The 23623-nt window shown below is 40.1% G+C and overlaps 1 protein-coding gene across 2 annotated transcripts in view; it reads left to right on the forward strand.

The window, feature by feature from the left end:
• Positions 1–22977, forward strand: part of tbc1d1 (TBC1 (tre-2/USP6, BUB2, cdc16) domain family, member 1) — a 48521-nt gene extending 25544 nt beyond the window's left edge. For both annotated transcript variants that reach the window (XM_062435512.1, XM_062435522.1), the window contains 11 exons: positions 1372–1632; positions 3238–3371; positions 9469–9669; positions 12891–13052; positions 14152–14310; positions 15616–15716; positions 15862–16005; positions 16833–16992; positions 18472–18641; positions 20951–21127; positions 21219–22977. In XM_062435512.1, the coding sequence (XP_062291496.1) occupies positions 1372–1632; positions 3238–3371; positions 9469–9669; positions 12891–13052; positions 14152–14310; positions 15616–15716; positions 15862–16005; positions 16833–16992; positions 18472–18641; positions 20951–21127; positions 21219–21524 (1975 nt within the window). In that variant the 3' untranslated portion in view covers positions 21525–22977. The remainder of the gene's footprint in view (positions 1–1371; positions 1633–3237; positions 3372–9468; positions 9670–12890; positions 13053–14151; positions 14311–15615; positions 15717–15861; positions 16006–16832; positions 16993–18471; positions 18642–20950; positions 21128–21218) is intronic.
• The last annotated feature ends 646 nt before the right edge of the window (positions 22978–23623 follow it).

Below are 23623 nucleotides of genomic sequence, written 5' to 3' on the forward strand. Positions count from 1 at the left end.
ATCCCTCATGTGCCTCAAGGATTATTTTTTAAATATATATTTTGGTCAATTAAAAAATATAGGCTAGTTCTGAAACTGGAGTGGTGGTAAGGTTATTTATTTATTAATTGTAAATAAATTGACGAAAAGATATATTTGAAAAATAAGCCTTGTGGCATCATTCACTCAAATGGTTGAAGATCAATAGCGCATAATACAGTAGGTTATTAATTTTACATTAATTTTGAATGTCAAATTAATGTTGAATATTAAACTAACTTAATCTCGCTACGAAAGGAAGGGCACTGAGGAAGCGCTCTGCCCGAAACGTCTGTGCCGTAATAAAGTGAAATTGAGTGATCAGAGTGCTGTCCGTTTATATTGTCCAATAAATTCATTTTGTATAATCTCACGAATGTACGCATTAACAGAGTCGGCAATGTTCTGCCAGCGACCTTCCTGGCTTTTGCTGTGGCAACAGTGTTACTTTTGGCCTAGATGATGTGTTTGAATTCTTCATATTTTTAAAAGAATTATTGTCTGCTCCTCCATGGTAAAGTAGGCTGCTCTGCAGGGTTTCTCCTTGTTTGCGATTGGTCAGACGCTGCAAACACCACCCCTTTTATGTGAGCGCGCACTGATCAAGATTGGAAAACCCTGGGTTCAATTACCGAGTTGATAACCAGCTTCGTAGTACCGCTTATCAGGATTGCAAATGTCTGGGTAAATCAACCCAGGTAACGGAGAGATATCCAGGGTATGTTAATCCAGCTTCATAGTACAGGCCTCTGGACTACAGGTGTCAGCTGTTTCTACATCAAAACTATCAACAGCAGCTAAGACCGGCCCTCCGAATACAGTGTCATCAGCTCACAGGGCCTCCTTGGGCTCAGCCATAAAATAATGTGGCATAAAAGGCAAACTAGCTGCAAGGTCAGGCAGAGGTCAGTGCCAAATAGATGGAAGTCAGAAATTGGGGCTTTGGTGTACTGACACCTGGCTACGAAAACTGTTGGATGTGAAATGTCACATTTCTTGTGGGAGACAGGCCAAAGCTAATGCATAATGTGGAGAGGAATCCGCTACATATAGTTATGCTCACCTCTGTGCAAAGCATCGGGTCTGGTTCTGAAGTCCTGCATTGGGTTTGGACTCTCTTTTGCCAGAGTGAAAGGAGCCAGACAAGCCATATTTAAGCATCACTGTATCACACAACCTGGTGATGAGGTGGATCAAATAGTGGGGGAAACTTGTAGGGAAGCTGCAGGACAGACCCGTAGAACCCAAAGATGCTGAGAGTGGGAACTGTGAATGTCTGCCTGAGGCCCTGGTCCATTCAAAATGTTTTGAGATTAAGTAAAGCTTATATTTTTTCTTTTGTCATCCCCTCAGGTGCCACAACTCAACAGGAGACCTGAAGCGTCTTGACACCTCTCTTTCCCTTTCTCCTTCCTCCTCCTCTTTACCTGGGGATGCTCAGCCGCAGGGCTTCCGTAGAAGGGCCAGCACCTTCAGCCATTCTCCGACTTCCACCTCAGCAGAGTACTCACCCCTGCACACAGTAACTCACAAACCACAGGACCCTACTGCTGCTACCAAGCCCAAGCTCGTACGACACTACTCCGTCAGCACTGACACTCCACACCAGAGCAAGTAAGGAGTGTGTGTGTATGTGTAGACAGTTAATATGTATGTCTAATTTAAAATTAATATGTGTTAATATGTAGCCTTACACCACAGTCTCTAAGGTAGGTATTTTTATGCCTTTCTCATTAACAACTTTTATCCTGGAGCACAAGGTGTTTTTATCCCTTTTTCAGACAGCTGAAACATGCAGCGCGTGCTGCACACCGCTGTTTACAGGACATTATAGTTCATAAGTGTGGATGCTTATAGTTATCGTTCTAAGTGTGGGCAGCCTTTTACAGACCTAAAACCATATATAGATCCATCACTTCTCTGCATTTAACTGGTGTATAGGATGCACCGGTGTATAAGACACACCCCATTTTTAAATTAAAAAAATTGTACCAAAGGTGTATCTTATTTACCAGTTTTTACAATCATTTTCTGTCATTTGACCAATTGATTAATTTGTTCATTATTGCAGCTCTGCTCACAATATTTTGATATTCTTAGAAAAATGCAATTAAAAGTAATGTGGGTAGCACGATCAAGTAGGTGAAAAACGTTTACTTTTACTATTTAAACTGCATCCACAACCAAAGAGTGTGTAAGAAATTTTTTTTTAAAATGCAGACATTATGTCATTACATACACTGTGTACTCCCAGCTCTACTGTACCTCAAAATACTTTTTCGGTCTTTTTCTTTGCTCTTTTTCTTCTTCTTTTTTGTGTTTTCACTCTTTTTTCAGTGTCTTTGACTTTGCTTGCTCTCTTCTTCTCTGTATTTGCACTGGTTGTCAGACCTGTCCCATCCGACTCCACCCTTCCTCCTGTTCCTCCCTGCTCTTCATCCCCCTCTCCTCTGCTTCCTCATCATCCTTCCTCCCCCTCTGCTGGAGCCAGGTTCAATAAAAGAAGGTGAGAATCCTGCATTCCTGCATTGCTTTTCAGTTCAACTCATGCAGCATCTCTTTTCATGTCTACTTAAGACATTTATGGCTTCTTCTCCACATTATTGTGTAAGGCCCCGTTCAGACAAACGCTAGAAATGAATGAAATTACAAAGTATACAAGAGTACCATAGTGTTTTTGTTGAACCCCTTTTGACTCACTGGATGCCAGTTTGAGATAACACAAAAACACAACCCCGCCCAAACGCCAGGAGTTACCCCCCTTTTTTGAAATAAATCAAATTAAAATACATTTCTCCGAATTGATTACTCTGTGTGAACGGGGCCTAAGTTTCTCTTTTCATGCCCTCTTTGCCTCCTTTTTCACCTCCATCTCTCCATCTCAGTCCTCTGGGTGGTCTGCGGGCTCGTCTCCACTCCTCCTCCTCTGTCCCTAATTTTCTGAAATTTCAATTTTTGGCTCCTGTCCAAGAGAATGATTGCCCCGAAACAAAGAGCAGGTACACACACGTACACCAAGTAATCGTGCACGTTAGTGTCAAACACAGTGATCTTTACTCCTTGTTTCATAGATTCATCTAACAGATTTTATACCTGCATTTTATATATTTATGTGTGTGTGTATACAGTGTAGTATTGCTCCTACCTGTGTAATATTTATATGGGCATACTGTGTAAACCTGTCCGTGTGACTGTGTGCGTGCTTGTTTGTATTTTCAGTGATGTAGCGGCCCTGTCCACACCAAGTGCAGCATATGCGGTGGGAGAAAGCCCGCTGCGCAGCCATCGTCACTCCTGGAGGCAGCAGATCTTCCTACGGGTCGCTACTCCTCAGAAAAACACAGAAACCAGCGGTAAGAAAGACAAACTGATGTAACCCTGAACACATTTCTCCGCCACTGCTCATTGGCCCTTGAAGTAAGGCATTGACTTGTTGTCATCTCTGTCACTGGAAAGACATTTCAGGCCTTACTATTTGCTTTGTGGCGCTGTAAGTCTAATGTCCTTTCTGCTCTGACTGTGACAAGTCAAAATGGAGTCCTAATCCAATTTAGTAAAGGGCCTGGCAACAATTTTTTTTAAATACACCCGTGTGAATGGGCATAACTTCAAGTTTTCGGGAAAAAAATGTTGGATAGTGATTTACTAAGAATGTGCAGCATTTTTTAGACTACAAAGAGTCAGACAGCGTGATTATCCATGGTATATCCTTGATGTGACTTTTTTTGCAAGATGACCGAGTTGGCCTTTGTCTTTACCTTGAAATTCCTGCAGGTAAAGGTAGAACAAGACACGGAATGAGTTTATGTATACATATAATATAAAACATTTTTTAACAATATGCATCAGTAATTCGGTATATGTAATTGAATTTTCTACTACATAGTGTATATTCTTAATGCGCCCATTGTACTAACACCCTGAATATATAATAATTTAAAAACTTAAATTTGAAAAATCTTGGATGACATGAGTGGACTCTGATTATCCCAGGTAACGAGAGAGAAGACGCCAGAATAACATCTGGCTGCAAAGCTGGAACCCAAAGTTCACTGATATGGTGTTTTAGACCAAAACATTATTTTGTTTGATGAAATAAATAACTTGATCATCATCTTCATGTCATTGACTTGTGCCCATAGTTTACCAAAGAATTTTGCACACCTGTTTGAGATTACTTGCCTAAGTAACAAAAATAATGGCTTTGTTTTCTTGTGAATCGGTCGGTGTGTATATAAGAGGGTTGGCAGGTGAGATGTTGTGACTAGGGTTACTCTTCATGCTCCATTTGTAAACGTCAACATGTCTTCTTCAAAGGAAGTAGGCACCCTGGTTAAGAAACTTGAGTAAACACACGCTCTTATGTGTTTGTTTTTGCCTCATATCCTACCAAACTAAAAAGGCATGCGCAAGACACTTCACACTTACTTTGACACCTGAGCTAATATTAAAAATAACACTACGTGCAGACAGTGGTGCAGTGACAGAGCCTTTCCACTCTGTGTCACTCTTTCATCTAACGTGACTGTTCATGTGAGTTTAGAAGAAAGGAAGAGAGTGTGAGATCAGGGATCAGTAAGGGATCAGTTTATCACCCCTCTGATGGCATTTGTTTTTCTCGACCTGCTGTCTGTGTGTCACAATCAGTACGATCCACTGCTAATTTTCACACAAAAACACTGTTTTCCAAAGCATCAAAAAAGAGTACTTTGAAAATGTGCTACTATCCATAAAGTATATATTTATTAAAAAAGCTAATGTCATTCCCAACAAAACTTTTCACCAGAGTGTTTTAACGTAAAGTAAATGTAATCAGTGGCTCATTTACATCATCTCCATTGTTATCAAGATGTAACTGACTTACACGCACATGAAAATTTGTGAAGCTTGTGTCGATTTTGGAGCTTTGCATTTTGCAGAACTGAATAAGAATGTGTTGCTCTGTCTGATACTATCAGTTGAAATTTGCCCATAGAGCTATTGTAATGTTTGACAAAGGTCTGAAATTAATTGAATATACAGAGAAGCCAGGGAAAGTAAAAATAATTTAAAATGTTGGGTCTGCCTGGGAATTGACAGCCCTGTCAAATATTTTAAAGGTGTGATGGATACAAACAGAAGGGTGTTTTACATATAGTGAAATATTGTTTAACCTTAGATAATTTTGAATATCAACTTGTATCTCAGTATATATCACACAAAAGTGTGGGTGTGTGTGTGGAGAGGTGGTAATCATGCTTGTGCTTACACGTCTTGAAATCTTGCATTTCTGATAATTGTGTGTGTGTGTGTGTGTGTGCGTGTAAGCATGCATAAGCATGTATGACACAATGAGTGTTGACAGTTGAGATACAGTAGCTGGGTTGGTCTTGCTCTAAAGTCTGTATAAAGAGCAAACAGTAAAGAAAAGAAATCTTTAAGGAAAATATATGATCCACAAACGCTCATGTAAAAACATGTACACACAAAGTACTTAAGTTAGGCATGGAAAGGAAGTAATTTCTTTGATAGTTTGTTGCAGAGTCATATAAGCACTGACTCACCTTGTAGCATAGAGTTTGGGCCAGTGATATTGAGTAAACCCCATCCTGTATCTATTTGATGCTTCCTGCTGAAAGAGATTTTCATTGAGAAAGTCAGACACAGTTTTACTCTCCATTATCGGGGACTGTAACAGGGATTATTGTAGCCTTCAAAGGGGGTGGTGTTAGAGTGTGTAAATGATCTATTGATGTGGTTAACAGAAGTTTTAAAATGTTCTAAAAGATTTTCTAAAATTTCCAAATTTTCATGAAAAAAGCGGCCTATAGATGTTGGTCTTGTCTTTTTACAGTAAAAAGGAGAAAAAAACCCACGTCATCAATGGAATTTCCCTAAGTGAAATAGCAGGAGCACACAATGCCTTGATGCCATTATAGTTTGGACTGTAAGCTGCACAATCCTGTTCATTTTTATTCAACCTAATATGAATCACTTGTGTGGCTGCTATTGCTTATTTATCCAGAGGAATAGAAAAAATACTGTCAACACAGCATGGGAAATAGTCTTAATTTTTAAAGGGGCAAAATCAGTATTTACTATAATAACATATCAAATGACAATGTGTAATGTGAGAGTTGTTACTCAGTGATGAACCTCCAGAGAATTATCCCCCGACTCTGCACCTCCCCCTGAGTTTCAGCTCGTTTACTTGTTTTGATTAACTCTCACAGCTTTCGTAGTGTCGTTTTTGGCTGCATCCACCTGCTCATCACCACACAGTAGACAGTTACAACATAATGGTGAATGAAGTGGAATTAATTAGTGACTAAAGAGCCAGATGTTTCCCTCCAGATTTAGTGAGACCAAAAAGACAACTAAAAAAGAGTGAATACATTTATGTTACATAATAATGTTGCTCCATTAATGCTGGGTGTGTAAATAAGCAACTTTTTCCTAACAAGTTCAATATCAACTTCCCTCAACAACATCTTCCTTCCACGTGCTGTTGCACCATGTACAGTAGCACAAGGGGAGAAGAGTAAAACAAGTTTAAAATTAAATGTGGTCCAATGAATCATAAAAAGTCTGGAAAGAAATCTACTGAAAATGTTGACACTTTTCAGGTATTTCTCAGATAGGATGAGAGGACGGGAGAGCAATGCCACGTGAACATGAAAAAGCAGTGGCAGCAGTATAAAAAGCTGCTGCTGGTTATAATGCCATAATAATATTATTATAGTGGCAATAAAATTAATCTGTTCATTCATTTTTCTCCATGAATTCAAATGGTGACAGAAGGCTGCACACCGAATTGACAACACATCAACGTCAGACACTCGTCCTTCTACAAACCAATCCATGTCAAGTATAGGCCCATGTTGGTGATGATGACAGAACGTAGGTTCTTTTGTGCTCTTACATAGCTGTAATGTGAAACCAAAACTAACGTGATCAAATGTATGCATTTTGACAAAAACATGGAACTTGGTTTGGACTTTCAAGTGTAAAAACAAAAGGCCCTTAAAAATCACACAACATAGGACAATGACAGAAACAGCACCTAACTGTAAAGCTGTTGTCACTATAAGACTCCTGACACTCAGTGAAACAGGATATTTACAAATCAGCTACTGTGTGCAGAAAGCCAGGCATTGCTGATGCCTGCTGTGTTGCATGCAGCCACTGGGGGTGCCAAAGTCTAAAATCTCTGGATTTTAAACATTGTGGCTTTAAGAGTGCACTGCAGCTACGTTTGTATACTGATCAATTAACATCTCTCAACAATTTAACATATAACATTCTGAAGGAGTTATGATTCACAATGTCGTAATTGTAACATTTTAAGGTGTTGCCACTATTATTTAGTTTTAGTTTTTTGGGTCTAATAAATGCAACATGGAATGTGGGATTAATGTGACCTTTTTATCCGCCCTCTCAGTGATTGTGTTCTTCTTAAGTAATTAGCTAGGTGTGAACCTGTCATAGTACATTAAGTATCTTTACAAATCAAACATCTTTACAAAGGTAAACAGCAGGTGTGACATCAGTCTTTATTCTTAATTAAATCTGCACCTGAACTTTTATTTCAACAGTCATATGCCGTGACGTGCTTGAAAAACACTCTCTTTTAGCTGGTCAGTGTGCCAGCTTAATGCAGTACTTGGGTGTGTATTTATGTATGTGTGTGTGTGTGTGTGCGTGCCTGCATACATGAGGTCATGGGTGTGTCGAGTGTGTGTGCGCGTGTGTTTGGGGGGGGGCCCTCAAGGTCATGTTGACAGTCCACACACAGACAGCGCCAGAGGAAAGCGCCAGTCTTGTTGACCCACTTTGCATGTTTGAGAGTATGTGTGTATGTGTGTCTGTGTGTTTGTCCGTGTGCTGGGTTTTGGCTAAGTTGGAGTGTTTACTCAGGGAGTGGATTGTGCCACTTTGTGCAAGAGGGTGTGTGTATGTGTGGTTATTTTGGCGTTAAGACATGGTTTTAGTATTAAAGTTAGGCACACATTGGAGTTCTTGTGGATAAGGTTAGATTAGGGTAAGGGGCTGAGTCAGTGGAGAGTCCCTGTGTGTGTGTGTGTGTGTGTGTGTGTGTGTGTGTGTGCGTGTGCGTGTGCGTGTGCGTGTGCGTGTGCGTGTGCGTGTGCGTGTGTGTGTGCGTGTGCGTGTGTGTGTGCGTGTGCGTGCGCTTATGCAGTATCAAACATCTGTCTGGTCTGTCTTGACTTCTTTCATTACTTAAGAGCCATATGTTTGTATAGTGACTGTGCTGTCTTTGAATGTCTCCCTGATGCAGACACAAAGGCATACATTAATGTTAACATCATTTGGCACAAAAAACACTATTGTCATCATGTGTGTGTAATGTGTTAATGTACAGTCTGTAGGTTTGTTTTTTTAGTATTCAGTACCAGTGAAAAACTTTGACACACTTTCTCATTAATGTGAAGGTGTGTTCAAATGTTTGACTGGTTCAAAGGGTTACGTGTCTTACATATTTTTGATTTTCCTGAGTCTTTGGAAAGATTAGCATCAACTTTACATACCTATGTCAAGCTAAGCTATGTGTGCATGTGTCTGTATGTGTGTGAGTGTGTCTGCGTGCGTCTATGTGTGCAAGATCAAAATTTAATCTTCCTACGAAGTGAAAGAGAAGCAAGTGCTATCAGGATAGTTGTTATGTCCTTCCTCTAAACAACACAGGGTATTTTGAGGTTTGGGATCCACCCTGTACTTTGGGGTGGAGTCACACAAACACTTTTTTTTTTACTCTGCATGCGTTGTAACCAACAGTGTCAAATGTATCTATGTTTAGAATCTTCCTTTTATTATGCATGAGTGTCCAAGGGATTGACAGAGAAAAAAGAGGTCAAGCGGTCTCTTTCCAGTTTTAACCCAGTTGACATTTTCTTGTCTGGGTTCTGCATTTCGCCCATTTCTCACTCTCCTTTGTTCATACTTACAAACAAATTTAAGCATTAAAAAATCCTTTTGAAACACTTGAAGGATGAAACACTGGATTAATTGTAGTGACAATAACCCGTTTTCACCTCTGTAATCCTCCCAAAAATTGTTGGTATGTAAGACCTTTGAAGCACTGAAACGTCGAATAATCACTTAGTTGATTGAAATGTATGGAGAACTGTTTTGATAATCATAACTGATCACTTAATCACATACTGCATTATGTTAAAATATACAGTACATTTTTTACATTTTTGACTGTAAGTTCGTAAGTCAACTAAACTAAATTATCAAATTGTTTGTTTTTGTGAGTATGTATTCTCAAATTTCACATCACACATTTCTTATTTTCTATATTTCTACAAGCCCAATCCGCTGTTTCATGCAGTTCTGCTTACAAAAATGTTATGATTTTTTTTAAATTGTTCTGTGTACTTTCATCTTCTGCTTCAGTAGATGCCTAATGTTGCACAACAATGTTATATTATCTGATATGTCTTTCAGAGCGGGGGGATTCCTGTCTAGAGGGGGGCCGGGTGTGCGTGGGCCAGGTGGTAGGTGGAGGAAGTGGGGACTCGTCCATGAGGGTGGTGCCTGAAGAACGAATGAAGAGGAGCAAAGAGGACCTGAGGGAGCTCTGGAGGAAGGCCATCCTGCAGCAGATCCTGCTTCAGAGGATGGAAAGGGAGAACCAGAAACTGCAGGGTGAGTGAGATGGATGAATGGTGGGGAAAATGCCCCACCTATCCCCACAGAAACAAACAAATAAAGCACACAATAAAGTCTTTGCTAATGTTTGTGCACACAGGCTTAAACAACAAGGATAATTGTGTAATACCTCATTACCATCAATAGCAATCACATTCTTGCATATGTATAGTAACTATACATTTTACTGCTGGCTGGTCTTACAGAGTTATATTTGATTTGTTGTCTGTCGGCATGATAACAAGAGCAGCAGCTTTGTTTCATTTAACAGTGTTGGCATCACTCACTTTGTAATGCAGTTGAATTACATGATGAGTTGGTGTATCTAGAAGTTACATAACAAGACAAGCAAGTCTTCTTTTATCCACCTCTGGCAACCAGCCTTACCAGATGTGCACTCTCTCACACACACACACACACACACACCCACACACAGTTCAGGTAATTGACTGCACACCTATTTTTTCTTTGTTTATATTTGAACCCACCACAAAATAACAGGTTATATAATATATAGGTCTGCGTCTGTGCGTGTGTGTGTGTGTGTTTTTGCTGGTAGAGGCATATCTTAACAGTGTGCTAAGTGCACCACCTCTTTTCTGACCCAGTTGGCACATACCAACACACACCTAAGTATGCGTCACACCCCTAACTACCTGCATTTTACGCAGGTCATTAATTCACACCAGCGCAACACTTAATCCATTGCACACATAGACATTAAGGGTGTGGACGAATTGAATGTGGGTCAATGTTGATGTTAGAAAACAAGTGTGGGCAGGAACCTCGCTCTGTTCAGTCTCACATGTACACACTCACAGGGATACACACTTGCTGTACATGTACTATACGCTGTAATATACACATCTCCGGGCTCTTGTGCATCTGTAACTTAATCGTATTTTATTCCTCTCACAGGGTGCGCTCCACCTTTATATCTGTTATTTGCCTGGGTGGAGCTCAACTCCCTCTCCTCTATTCTATCTGTTTATCTCTCTCTCTCTGTTGCTTGGTTTATGGGTCAACTGTGACAGTGTGTATCTTTGTCAGCTCCAGGGTGGAGTATCCTATCCTGTTGTGTGTTATCAAGGGTGGAGTATTCCGGCAACAGAAAGGCAGAGAAATAGAAAACCAAGGAGGCAAGGAGATATTGGAGAGCGAATGGCTTGAGTGTTCACTGGGCTGCAGCCAATGAGCGTGTCCTGATGGACTAGACTCTACTTGCTCCAGACAGCTGATAAGACAGCAGAGCCACAGCCTCTCCAATAGCATCTATTCTTATTGTGGGTGTGTCAGCTATCTGCTCCATCCAAGTTCCCTTCCTTTATTCTCCAGAGTATGCCTTCCAGGTCACTCCCGCTACTTGTCTGTGTTTGATTGTATAGGCTTTGATATACAAAACTTCATAACAAGTATTCAGACCTCTTGAGATGTTCTCAGTTTATCAGACAAGTTATTTAAAGTGATTGTATTCTCCGATGTGAGTTCTAAATTAAGCACTCGTGACTACTTTTTACAAAGCACTGAATTTTCTGACATTTTAGTCAACATGTTGTATGTAAAAACACCAGTTATTTACTCTTAAGGTCATTAGAGTTGTGGCATTATCATAAATACCTCAGTTCACTTCTAGCCACATTTTTCTGATCTGTTCTAAATACATTTGGCTAAGTCCTGCTACACACCTAAATTGAAAGTATGAGTACAGGTTGGAACAGGAAGTGGCCTGCTGTCTCCCCTGTCCAGTAATGATGATGTCATCTTCCCAGCTCTGCTAAGTTGCAGCTGGTCACTGGGTGGATACCACACATGAGCGGAAAAGGGTGGAGAAGTCCACAAGGGAAGGAGGGAGAGAGAGAGAGAGAATGTGGTTGACAGACAAGACAAATGTGGGATTGAATAAGAAGAAAAGAGTTGAGTGTCGGCGAGAAACAGAAAGAGAAGAGATGGGCTGTGGGTTAAGAGATTAGGAGAGTGGAGAGAGGAAGGGTGTTGTCAGAAAGAGAGGAACAGATGAGGGGCGCTGGGTGTGCCCTCACCTTCTTTGATCAGTGGTGTCAACATGTCGCAACGGAATTCACAGTTTGTGTGTTTCTGTTGAGTTTATATGTTGCGTTAGTCACAAAGTCATGGGCCAGGCTTTCCCCGCCAATTTTATCATTCAATGAGAAAAATATGACAGGGCTTAATCAAAATAAAAAGTTATCCAAGGGGCCTATCTGACATTCCTTGATTTTTCTCCCTGCCTCCAAATTATAACATGATTGGAACTAATTAAAACTGTCAATCTGTTTTTCATCTGGTGTGTTATAACATGTCATGTAGCTAGACGATTTCTTCTAGTTGTGTGATCAGACACACACAGCTGTGACCCTGCTACCTTCTGATGCTACAGTATGAACAAAGACATTGACATTAAGAACAACCTGCAGCGCCGCTCCAGCAGTTTTCTCACAACTTGTAAGCTGATTCTGACAGTTTGAGCCATTTGCCAAATGAAATTTCCAAATAAAAAAAATTAAAAGGTTTCTGTCTTTGATTCATTAACAAGAGTCTGATACATCCTGCATCTTGTACTCTAGAATCTAGAGTACAGATCATGAGTGAGGCTGTCAATAATCATCTAGAGTCTAGATGATTATTGACAGACCTTTGCCAAAAAACTTTTTTTTTTTTTTTTTTGGTCTAAAATTGATGGTATTCTTCGATATATCTATTTGAATTTGTTTTTTCTGATCATAGCAGAGGAGCTCATTGAATTGCTGCAGTTACATTTTCTCCTCTACACTGTTTTTATACACTGTTGTTATTAATTATTGAGATTATATATTCTGGTTAAATTGCCATCTACATTTCTCTCACAATTATTATGTCAGTTTTTTGTCTGATTATTTAATTTTGTGAAATGTTTTAATTTTTAATGACAGACTTGAGAGAAGACCTTGTGAAAATCAGTGTCAGTATGAAAGTGAATGAGTGCAGGGACTGATGTCGGTGCATAACAAAACTTGAAGGTAAACATAAAAAGTACAGGGCTACAGGGTTTGGTGCTCTGTGAAGAGAACAGCACACTAGTCTCTGTGCAGGTAGACTTAAATAGCTTTAAAGAACTGCCTGCAAAAAAACAAAACAAAAAGACCACCCACGCACCCCAAGACCAAAGGGCACTGGGGCATTCTAATGATTGATGTATATTGTCTGTGTTTTCATGTTTGTAGCCTCAGAGAGCGACCTGCAAAACAAGCGCCTGAAGCTGGACTATGAAGAAATTACTCCGTGTCTAAAGGAGGTCACTCTGGTGTGGGAGAAGATGCTGGGAACTCCTGGGAGGGCAAAGGTCAAATTTGACACAGAGACAATACATGCTGCAGTTGCACAAGGTACTCCTCAAATACATACTGTATATCAGTTTTTCTCGGAAATGTTTGCTTTTTTTTTTTTTAAATCACCAGGTATTTCCAAATATTGACCAGAGCTTAATGTATAAAGCTCCAAAACGGAAAATATGTATTGTAGCTTTTCTCCTTATCATCTGCCTCTGCCCTATTCCCAAATATAGCAAAAGAAAACGGCATAAATTCCATGAAGTTTTTTTTATCCAGTATGACAGTAGAGTGGGTGTGTTTTTCTTGAGCAGCTTCACCCCCAGTGTGTGCCTCTCATTGACGGGGCTTTCTGTTCTGTCCATTATTTAGTATCAGCATGTTCTCCAGAGAGGACAGGCAGGTTATCTCCTATGCCCCCGGCCTTGAGTGTAACAGTAGGGAACTAAAGTCCAGAACATAACATGCACACAGAAAGGCTACTGGCCAACAAATAGCAGTGTTGCTGGATCAGACTGTGCTTGTACTGAGTTACTTCCTGCTGAGAATTTGTGTAAATAGGGCAATAAATGTTGATAAATTCTTATGCTTAACACATAATTGTGGGTGTCTCCACTGGTTTTATTCTTTGACTGAAAAAGATATTGAATTGCATTCTATACTTTATTAAAATAGTCTTCAAAAGTCTAAAATTTTGTTTGATGAATGCTACAAAAACCCTTTTGTAATCAGGGAAAATATAAATACGCTAAACACAACGTCCACTTACCAAGGCCTCCATTACTCAAGCTTCAGGGGAAATACATTGTAGAACTCCCCTCTCTCATCACCATTTACAAACCTTTTCTCAAGACAGAAACAAAGTGCTTTCTGATAATCAATCTCTCAAACTAATTACTGGGTTTGACATGAGTTATCTTGTACAGTTGAGGTAAAGCAGCTCTGAAGTGAGCCTTTGACTCTTCAGTTTCCTGTCCTGACGTCAGATCTCAGGATTTGCATACTACCGGCGCATTCTTTAATAGGTCAGGAATGATGGAAATTGTTTTGGCAAGTCCTGCATTTGCACAGCTGTCAGTTAGTATGTTACTGTCTAACACTACTGCACCCCACCCAGCCGCGCCCTTCTCATTTTCATCTCTGTCATCTCCCGCAGGTGTCCCAAGGCAGCATCGAGGCGAGATTTGGAAGTTTCTCTCGGAGCAGTACTTGATCAGGCAGACAGTCCCCGCCCGACCCCCACCCAATCACACTCCGTACAAAGAACTGCTGAAACAGCTCACCTCGCAGCAGCATGCCATCCTCATAGATCTCGGTAACGTGCACACACATACTCATGATTTTTGAGCTATTTTGCTGTATGGAAAGAACTGCGTACAAACACACTCCACTTTAACTGTTGCACATACATTTAATTCAATAACATATTTTAGATTCAACATTGCAGTGTTTCAGACCTCACTTTTAACACTTTCACTCTCGAACGTTCCCAACACCTACACCCACAAACCCACACACACAATACCCACACCCCACCCATATAACACCCCTACATATACACATCCATCCTCCTCTGTTATTGCTGTTGTTCCTGAGTCTTTCATCTGCCTAGCATGTTATGTACGCTACATGAATAGGGTGGGGACAGCAGTAGCAGTTGCTAACCTGGCCCAATATAAAGGTGTTATATGCTGTTGGATAAAAGCGCACAGTGTTTATGATATTGAAGCATAAACACAACAAGGCTTTGCACCTTGTAAATATCCAAAGCAGCCAGTTTAAGTGTCAGCAAGAGTTACGTATCATGACCGAGGTATAGAATTTAGGCTTGTGAAGTTCAGCACACCCACACCCACACCCAACATTTGGCGCATAGAACAGACATACACACTTTTCCTCAAGGCAGAGGAGGGAGTCACGGCATTATCTTCACAAACATAAAGCCCCCGCAGGACATTCCACACTCACACAGTCGTCATTGTTTTCTTTCAAGACTCACTGTCACCACACACTGTCAAGTCAAGAAGGCCTCTGTCTTTAAACACACACACACACACACACACACACACACACATACACACACACACACACACACACACACACACACACACACACTCACACACACAAACCTGCCAATTACCAACACATCCACAGTAAGAATGCTCTTTTACAGATCTCAGGCCCTCATTATGTTGTCATTCTTGAAAGGTGCATGTCCCATCTACCTTTACATGTTAAGCTTCTGAAGAAGAGTATATGATCTTGGTGTGAAGCCACATTCGTGTTTGTGTGTGTTTTCATGAACACATTTGTAAGCGTGACGACTTGGAACAGTTTGGCACATGCGTGCACTGAGCCCCCTTTTTCAACATCAGCAGCAAAGTGTGAAGTCTAGCATCCCGAGGCGAGGTTTAGCAGGGTTGATGCTTTGCTCAAACACGTGTACACACCCAGAGGCTTCGGTGTCTGATAGATTATTCTCAGATTGTTTTTATGAGTATTTCAGGTGAGATCAAGTTAACACAATCTAATAAATTGTGTTATTGCATTTTTAGTTGTATATCAGTTTGATCTCAGTTGTGTCGCATACTAAAAATCTCTCCCTTTTCTTCTGTCTCAGGTCGCACTTTTCCCACTCACCCATATTTCCAAGCGCAGCTGGGGGCAGGACAGCTGTCTCTATATAATTTGCTGAAGGCCTACTCACTGCTGGACCCTGAGGTAACATTCATGTCGTGTTTATGGCGTTCATTCTGTTTCACTTTCTTGTTTTTGTAAATGGATCTGTCATCTGTCTTTTAGGCTAAAGCTTATTTCCCCTGCCCTGTTTGCACAGATGTCAAGTTTATTTTTGTTGTTATTGTAGGTGGGCTACTGCCAGGGCTTGTCCTTCATTGCAGGAGTGCTGCTGTTACACATGGGGGAAGAGGATGCCTTCAACATGCTCAAATTTCTAATGTATGACATTGGGCTCCGGAAACAGTACAGGCCTGACATGATCACCCTGCAGGTAAAATGTCTGCACACACTGTGCCTCTAAGTCCTTAGTTCCATAGTACATATTTATTAAAAGTGTAATTTCCCCCTACACACCTAAACATGGATCTGAATACACAGCAGGGGACTGCAGGTCACCATCTCTTATGTCCATTTATCAGCTTACCTCAGCACTGATGTCATTACGAGGAAATCACATTCCTCATTTCTGTTTTCAAAATTATAGTGATCATCTTAACAGTCTTACATTTTTGTGTCTAAATAAGGTAACAAATGTATTGTTTAAATACTAAATAAAATTAACTTTTTTATCCATCAGCCAAATGGCTAGTAAATGTCCAAATTTTACCAGCCACTCAGTAGATTATTGCATATAGATAATAGATAGATAATAGATAATTGGGTTTTTTTGGCTGGTGAGTGAAGTAAATCTAGCAGCCTCTTGTATATTTTACCAGCATTTGGCTGGTGGTTGGTGCTAATTTTGTGCTTTGGTCCCAAAATCAAAATGTAGTTATTATTATCTATAGTTGTCAGTGCAATAATAAAAACACCATTAAAATGTTGAGGAAATAAATAATTATGTTTATTTTGCTCCATTCAAAATGCTCAGTGTGTTGCATTGATGTATAGTGACAGACTTAACTATGGGCAGCTTCTCGAGGCCCCCCCAACTAAAAGAGCCCTAAACAGCTATAGTTAAACATTTCAACCAGATCCAACTTTAAATCTATGTGTAAAATGATAAAATGGCATTCTGCACATACTGTACACTCAGCTGTATCCTCCCAGTCAAACCAGTAAACAAAGCTGTCTGTGTCATGTTCGTGTTCATGCCAGATTCAGATGTACCAGTTGTCACGGCTGCTTCATGACTACCACAGAGATCTGCACACCCACCTTGAGCAGCAGGAAATCGGACCCAGCTTATACGCCACCCCTTGGTTCCTTACCGCCTTCGCCTCACACTTCCCCCTCGGCTTCGTGGCCAGAGTCTTTGGTGAGTTACTGTATGAGGAATGCGTGCTATATGTATCTGCCTTCATTAAACAAAGTCTTTAAAAAAGCTCTGCAGTATCATGCAGGAAAGGTGCAGGATGGTGGAGCTTAAACCAAGATGTTTAGATTATCTCTCCCTCTCTCCCTTGATCCCAAATGATGAAAGAGGGAGGAAAGAGGTGGTGCAAGATGAAAATAAGCAAACAATTATGTAAGGAGCAAGAGGAGGAAAGATTCAGAGAGTAAAACACGGCATTAAAAAAGTTTAGCAGTAAGGAGAAGAAGATGTTGTCAAGAAGTGTCACTGTATATTGTAAAACTGAAGTTTTATTTTAATTTCGGCTGCAACTATGAATTTTTTTCATTATAAACCATAAAACTTAAAATTCAGAAAACATTGAAACAACAATGACAACAATTACATTTTTTTTGTCCATGTGAAGAGTCTGACTTCAGATGCCTCATTTTGTGTGATCACCTGTCAAAAACCCAACAAAATCTGTTTACTGATTTTAAATGATTGAAACCCTTACAAAGGGGAAGCTGTAACTAAAGAACAATGGTCATTTTTACTGAGAAAATAACAGGTATAACAAAAATAGTTGCTAATAGCTGTTAATTGACTTATTATTAATAATTAAAACTATTATCAAACTTGGACAGCAGTTTCCTTTGATTATAATGTCATATGCTGAGTCATACACACATTTGAGATAAAATCTTTTAGTCAGTTATACACTGTTGTTTTCCTCTCAAGTGACCTTTTATCATTTATGTAAATACCATCACACCCACAGGCCCTTGTTGTGTGTGTGTGTGTGTGTGTGTGTGTGTGTGTGTGTGTGTGTGTGTGTGTGTGTGTGTGTGTGTGTGTGTGTGTGTGTGTGTGTGTGTGTGTGTGTGTGTGTGTGTGTGTGTGTCTGTGTCTGTGTGTGTGTGTGTGTGTCTGTGTGTCTCCCTCATTCCTTCTTTACTGTTTTTTTCATGCCTAATTTCTTACATGGTGCTTAGTCACTGAACCAGACTCACTGGCTCCTCATGCTTATCCGCGCATAACAGCGTGCGTGTGCGTGAGCCAAAGGGCATCATCATAGCGCTGTGTAGTCTTTGATATGATATGTGGGTCCACTCACATATCACTCACTCTTATTTGATGTCATGCAGTTGTGCCTAACCCATACCACACCCGGATGCATTCAAAGCACACACACAAATACACACACCTACAAACTCTCTCCATATTCGGACAGGACTATCTTTATGTTTGCATAAACCTTTTGCACGGACGTCAAACTGCCGATCACAAGAAACCCTTTAAGTCATCAATCAACACAATAAGCTTTGTTGTGAGTATGAACATGACGTCAAATCAGGGCATTTAGTAATCACCTATGTTATTGTTTTCTTTCTCTTTTATTTATTTTTGTTTTTCCCTTAACTCTGACTCCTCTCCTCCTTTTTCTTCTTCTCTTTCTGTCAGATATGTTATTTCTGCAGGGGTCAGAGGTCATCTTCAAGGTGGCCTTGAGTCTACTGGGGAGCCACAAGCCTCTGATCCTGCAGCACGACAGCCTGGAGTCCATAGTGGACTTCATCAAGACCACGCTGCCCAACCTGGGCCTGGTGCAGATGGAGAAAACCATCAACCAGGTGAGAGAGAGAAGGAGTTGTGAGTTAGTCAGCAAACTGTAACTCTGATTTAAGTACAAAGTAACTCTAATTTGTTAGCATACATAAAATTACAACTCCCTATAAAATGTACCACTGTGGCAGCCTGAGTACTTAGAACCTCTTAGAAGTAATCTTTAAAATGTCGACAGAGTGTGTTCCTCTCTGTTATTACGTGCTGTGGCTTATGGCCCATCTGCAGTGGTGGAAAGTCACTAAGTACATTTATAAAAGTAATGCACTTTACTTCAGATACCATCAGTGTTTCCCCAATAATTGTACCGAAAAATCTACAAAATATTTCTTAATGCCAAAAAATATCAATATCAATCAACAGTCCAAAATCTTAATATATTAAGTTTGCTATCATGAACAACAGTGAAAAGCTTCAAATCCTCAAATTTGAGCTGCAACAAGCACATTTTTTGCGAATTTTAATTAAAAAATGACAATTATTCAGTTATCAGTTGCAGATTCATTTTCTCTTGACTAATCCTTGCAGCTCTTATCACATTTATGCAAAAATAATATAAAATACAGTATTGTCTTGAAGCAGTCCTGCTGATTCATTTTGCCCACAAATGGATAATACACCCAAAGATTTTAAAAGTACAGCTACCATGATATCAAAGACAAATAATCTCTTTAAGTTAGTTACTGGTGAGTCATTGACCTCTTGTAGCTCTCCTGTTTTAGTGTGCCTGTTTTATGGTATGTGAGTTGTTGTTGTAGTTGTTGTTGTTGAGCTACTAAATGTATTAAAAAAAAGAAAAAACTTTTCACACTTCACTACACAAGGGTGTTTTATTATAAGTTCTTACAACTCATAGCAAGTGATGAAGATACAATCGAATTGTTTTATGACTACATAAGAAAATGGAGGATGATATGCTGCTTGAGTGACCGAGGTTATCGAAGTCAACCACACCCTCTCCTATAACAGTGATGAGAGCGACTGATGGGTGGAGTATCACTGAAGTCATTTAACCATCACCTCATGCGTATCAGTGTTTGTGGTGGGAAAAAAAGGCTCACATGTGCAAAGACTCCAATAACCAACAATCCCAGAGTCATAATTAATATAGTAATATTGTTTTGTTTTCGTGAGTCTGTCTCATGCATGTAAACTGATGGCAACATAAAACATTCTCCGTCTCCGGAAACTGTCAGTTGTCTCTAGATGGAAGGAGCTGACATGACTTTGTCAACCACACCCCAGTGCCACTTATCCTCATTATATGATCTATATGTTCACTGTGCTGTGACTCACAGTTTCACCTGCAGTTAAAAATGGGGCCACTCACCAGATGTGCACAAAACATGTCCTAAATTTCATCAGGCAGTAATGTGGAATTTATAGCTACAAGACAACAATGAGCTGCGGAATCTGTGGAATTTGAGATGTGAAAGGAAACATTTTAAGGGAAATTCCAGTTTCATACAAACTTTTGTTCATAGTTTTGTCCATTAGCTGCGGTTAGGTTGCTGAGATCTGGTAACATGGTAACCTCGTTAAAAAGACATCAGACAGGGGAAGAAACACTGATCAGTCTGACAGTCTTAAAACAAGTCTGACAGTCTTCTTTAAACAAAATCACAGTTTAGCCAACTTATTTGAAAGAGAAAATGAAAAACAAGCTAAAATTACTGCATTATTATTCCCTGTGAGTTTTGAACACCTTGGCTTTTCTAACTTGTGCTACAAGGAATTTTTTCCATCATTTTCACGTTCACTCTCAGTTTACCTGCAAATAAATAGGTTTAGATCATCACGCTAAACTCAAAAATGGAAGAACTTGGCAATGTGTCTTGCTTTATAAACAAAAAAAAGGGTGTGGCCTTTGCTCTTTGGAATCAAGCGCCACCACAAATGCAAACAAGAAGGAAAAATCCAAGACCCACTGACCCACAATGAGAAGCCTTTAATATTTTATAGCTGACACAAACATGTTTATCACTAAAACACGTTGGTTTGAATCTAAACTGTTTGTCTGATTGTCTGATCATGCATGTTATTCTCCATGTTGGCCTTTGTTGTAGAGTTGATGCCTTGTTCCCAGCTGTCTTTGAGCTTTGGCAAAAACATTGTTATTGTTACCAATTGGAGTGATGGGAAAAACAGAAATAAAATTAAAATAGGCCTTTAAACCTAAAACAGAGTTAAATACAGACAAAACAGGCTATTTGCTCGTGTGTAATTTTAAGTCTGGTGGACTAAAACTTGAGCTTTGATTAATTGTAGGAGTTTAAGAGTGCTGCTGCACATTGTGAACTCTCTCTGTGTGCGTTAGGTGTGTGAGATGGATGTGTGCAAGCAGCTCCAGGCCTATGAGGTGGAGTACCACGTCTTGCAGGATGAACTGCTGGATACGCCCCCGACCCTCAACCAACACCAGCGAGCCGCACAGCTCGAGAGGACCAATCAGAGCCTCCGACAGCAAAACCTCGACCTGCTTGAGGAGCTGCAGGTATCGTACATACACGTGCGCTTACGTGTAAAATTATCTTACACTTTGATCATTGTCACCTTCACTCATTTCCTCCCACCCACCCACCCAGGTGTCCCATGCTCGCGTGTGCAGCCTGGAGGGTCGAATGGAGACTCTGGTCCAGTCGGAGGGTCAGCTGAAGCAGCAGGTCTCTTCTCTGGAAGAGGAGAAGAAGCAGTTGTTGAGCACCGTCACACACCTCAAGGACCTCCTTGCCAGCCTGGGCATACAAACAACCCCCGACGGACACAAACTCCCTCCGCCCTCTGAAAGACATGTAGTTACAGCAGAAGCACAGGTGGAAGGCAGAGAGGGGCTGGGGAACAGGACTGTGGACTCCCTGCCACATCCATTGGCTCTTCCAAAGGGTTTGTAGCTGCACCCAATCATTTTCCAAATGTTAAAGTCGAGCGGAGGAGGAGCCGGTTGTGGAAAAAGGAGGGGAGACGTTAAGATGACTCCCTGCGTCAACCTGTGTCCTTTTCAGAAGGTTTTAATAAAAGAGGAGAGACATTAGAAACCGAGAGAGAAGCAAATGTATTATCCCAGATCTCTTGAGCTACATTTAAGTTCTGTTTGTGCCACAAGGGCCCTCTACCCTTCTTCAATATATGTAAACGAGCACATGATTTGACCAACAGACCCCAAAGATAGCACTGTCCCACTGGGCCTCTACTGTAAAAACAAAAGTTACATTTGCACCTGTACATTTTTGTCTTTGAATGTCAATGAGTGACGTCTGTGTTTTATGCTCCTGCGAGAAAGTTGAACTGTTGTTGAATGAAACAAGGCTAACATGGCCAAAGAATGTGTTTATTAATGTAAAACAAGCTCGAACAAAGAACTTTTGAAAGAACATATTATCGATCACTTTCAACCATACCTTAGACTGTTTCCAAAGAAAAAAAAGAAGAGACTAAGAGAGAGAGAACAAGAGCTGAAGGGACGGGTGAAGAAGTAAACTTCATGACAAAGTGTTATTTTCTTATTTAAAAAAAAAAAAAAGGATGAATGTGACATAAGCTAAATGATATTAGATTTTGGATGGTGGTGCTTGTACTCAGAGGTGAACTATTTTTTGATTCCTCCTCCACATTTTTAGTCTTCCACGTTCTCTCTATTTGGCCGTCACTTTCCTGATCCTGTACACTTAAAACTTCTTTTAGTTTCAGTAGCTTACAGGAAGAGCAACACAATAAATCCAGTCCATTTCACATCCTGTTTTTTCACCTTTTGAATACACTTCGATCCATCTGTGTGGAAAGAGAAATAGATGCAGTTTCAGCAGAAAAACTTTAAAACGGTGGTTGTGCCTTTCTTAGTTGGGGTGGGGGGGCGAAGTACAGAGAGTCTGATCAGTTACTTCAAATTACTGCAGAACAAACGTGTCTCAATCTTCAGATACTGCAGGAAACCTCTGCTGTCGAGACAGTCTGTCAGCTATTAATCATTTACTGTATTCAACACTGAATCCCTTCAACCTGATCTGCAGCTTGGAGTGTTTGTACGTGAATGTAAGTGTGTCTGTGTGCTCGTACACTTCACTGATTGCAACAAATCTGTTGATTTACACTGTAAAGATACTTTACTTTTACTCTCCTTGCACATGTTTTTGTTTTAATTGATGATTATACTATTATTCTGTACTTATAAATATATTTCATATCCTTTCAGCACATCTGAAGCCAATTTTTTTTTTTTTTTCTCGACCTCTACGGTAAATGCACTCACATGTGTCAGACTGAAAGTCGGTCTTGATTGTACCACCTCCTGTCTAAACATGTCAGTCAGTACAGGCTTGATATGAGGTTTCGAACATATGCAAATATACTGTGCAGACTATTTAAAACACAGACATGCGTTTGTTTCAAAGGAGCCCCTTTCCACTGTAGGTTCTAGAAAAAACAAGTTTGGGCAAGTGGTGACTCAGTTAGTATGCATGTGCATGTGTACACAACAGAAACAGCAGACCCTAAAAAGGCCACAAAAAATCATAGAAATCCACAATAAAACTAAGAAATTCAGATAAGAATTTTTAGTTTCCCATGATAAAAGACATCTTTATTATGCTGTTGCCACCAGTGTAACTCCGATTACTCTTAGTGTTAAATATTAACGTGATCGTTACTATGTTAAAACTGCTTCCAGATTCTGGGTACAATAAAAGCTCAGGGACAGATTCAGTGGAACTACTACTGTTACCAAACAGTCACCAACACCATAAACAAGGTGCACAGTGCTATGTAGTCTCAATAAAAGGAAGTTAATATGAAATATATTCATATCTGGTTACTATTTACCAACCTACTATATGTAAATCCTTCCAATAAATGCCACTAAAACAATTACATAATAAATCAAAAAAAAAAAAAAAGAATCTTGTCCTGCAATAATATCTCGTTCAGATCTTGATAACCACTATTTGCACTTCCAGTTACTCGTTTTTTTCTGTGTTCTTACACATCCCCTCAAAGT

This window comes from Scomber scombrus, chromosome 2 (assembly GCF_963691925.1).
Source record: "Scomber scombrus chromosome 2, fScoSco1.1, whole genome shotgun sequence".
NCBI lineage: Eukaryota > Metazoa > Chordata > Actinopteri > Scombriformes > Scombridae > Scomber > Scomber scombrus.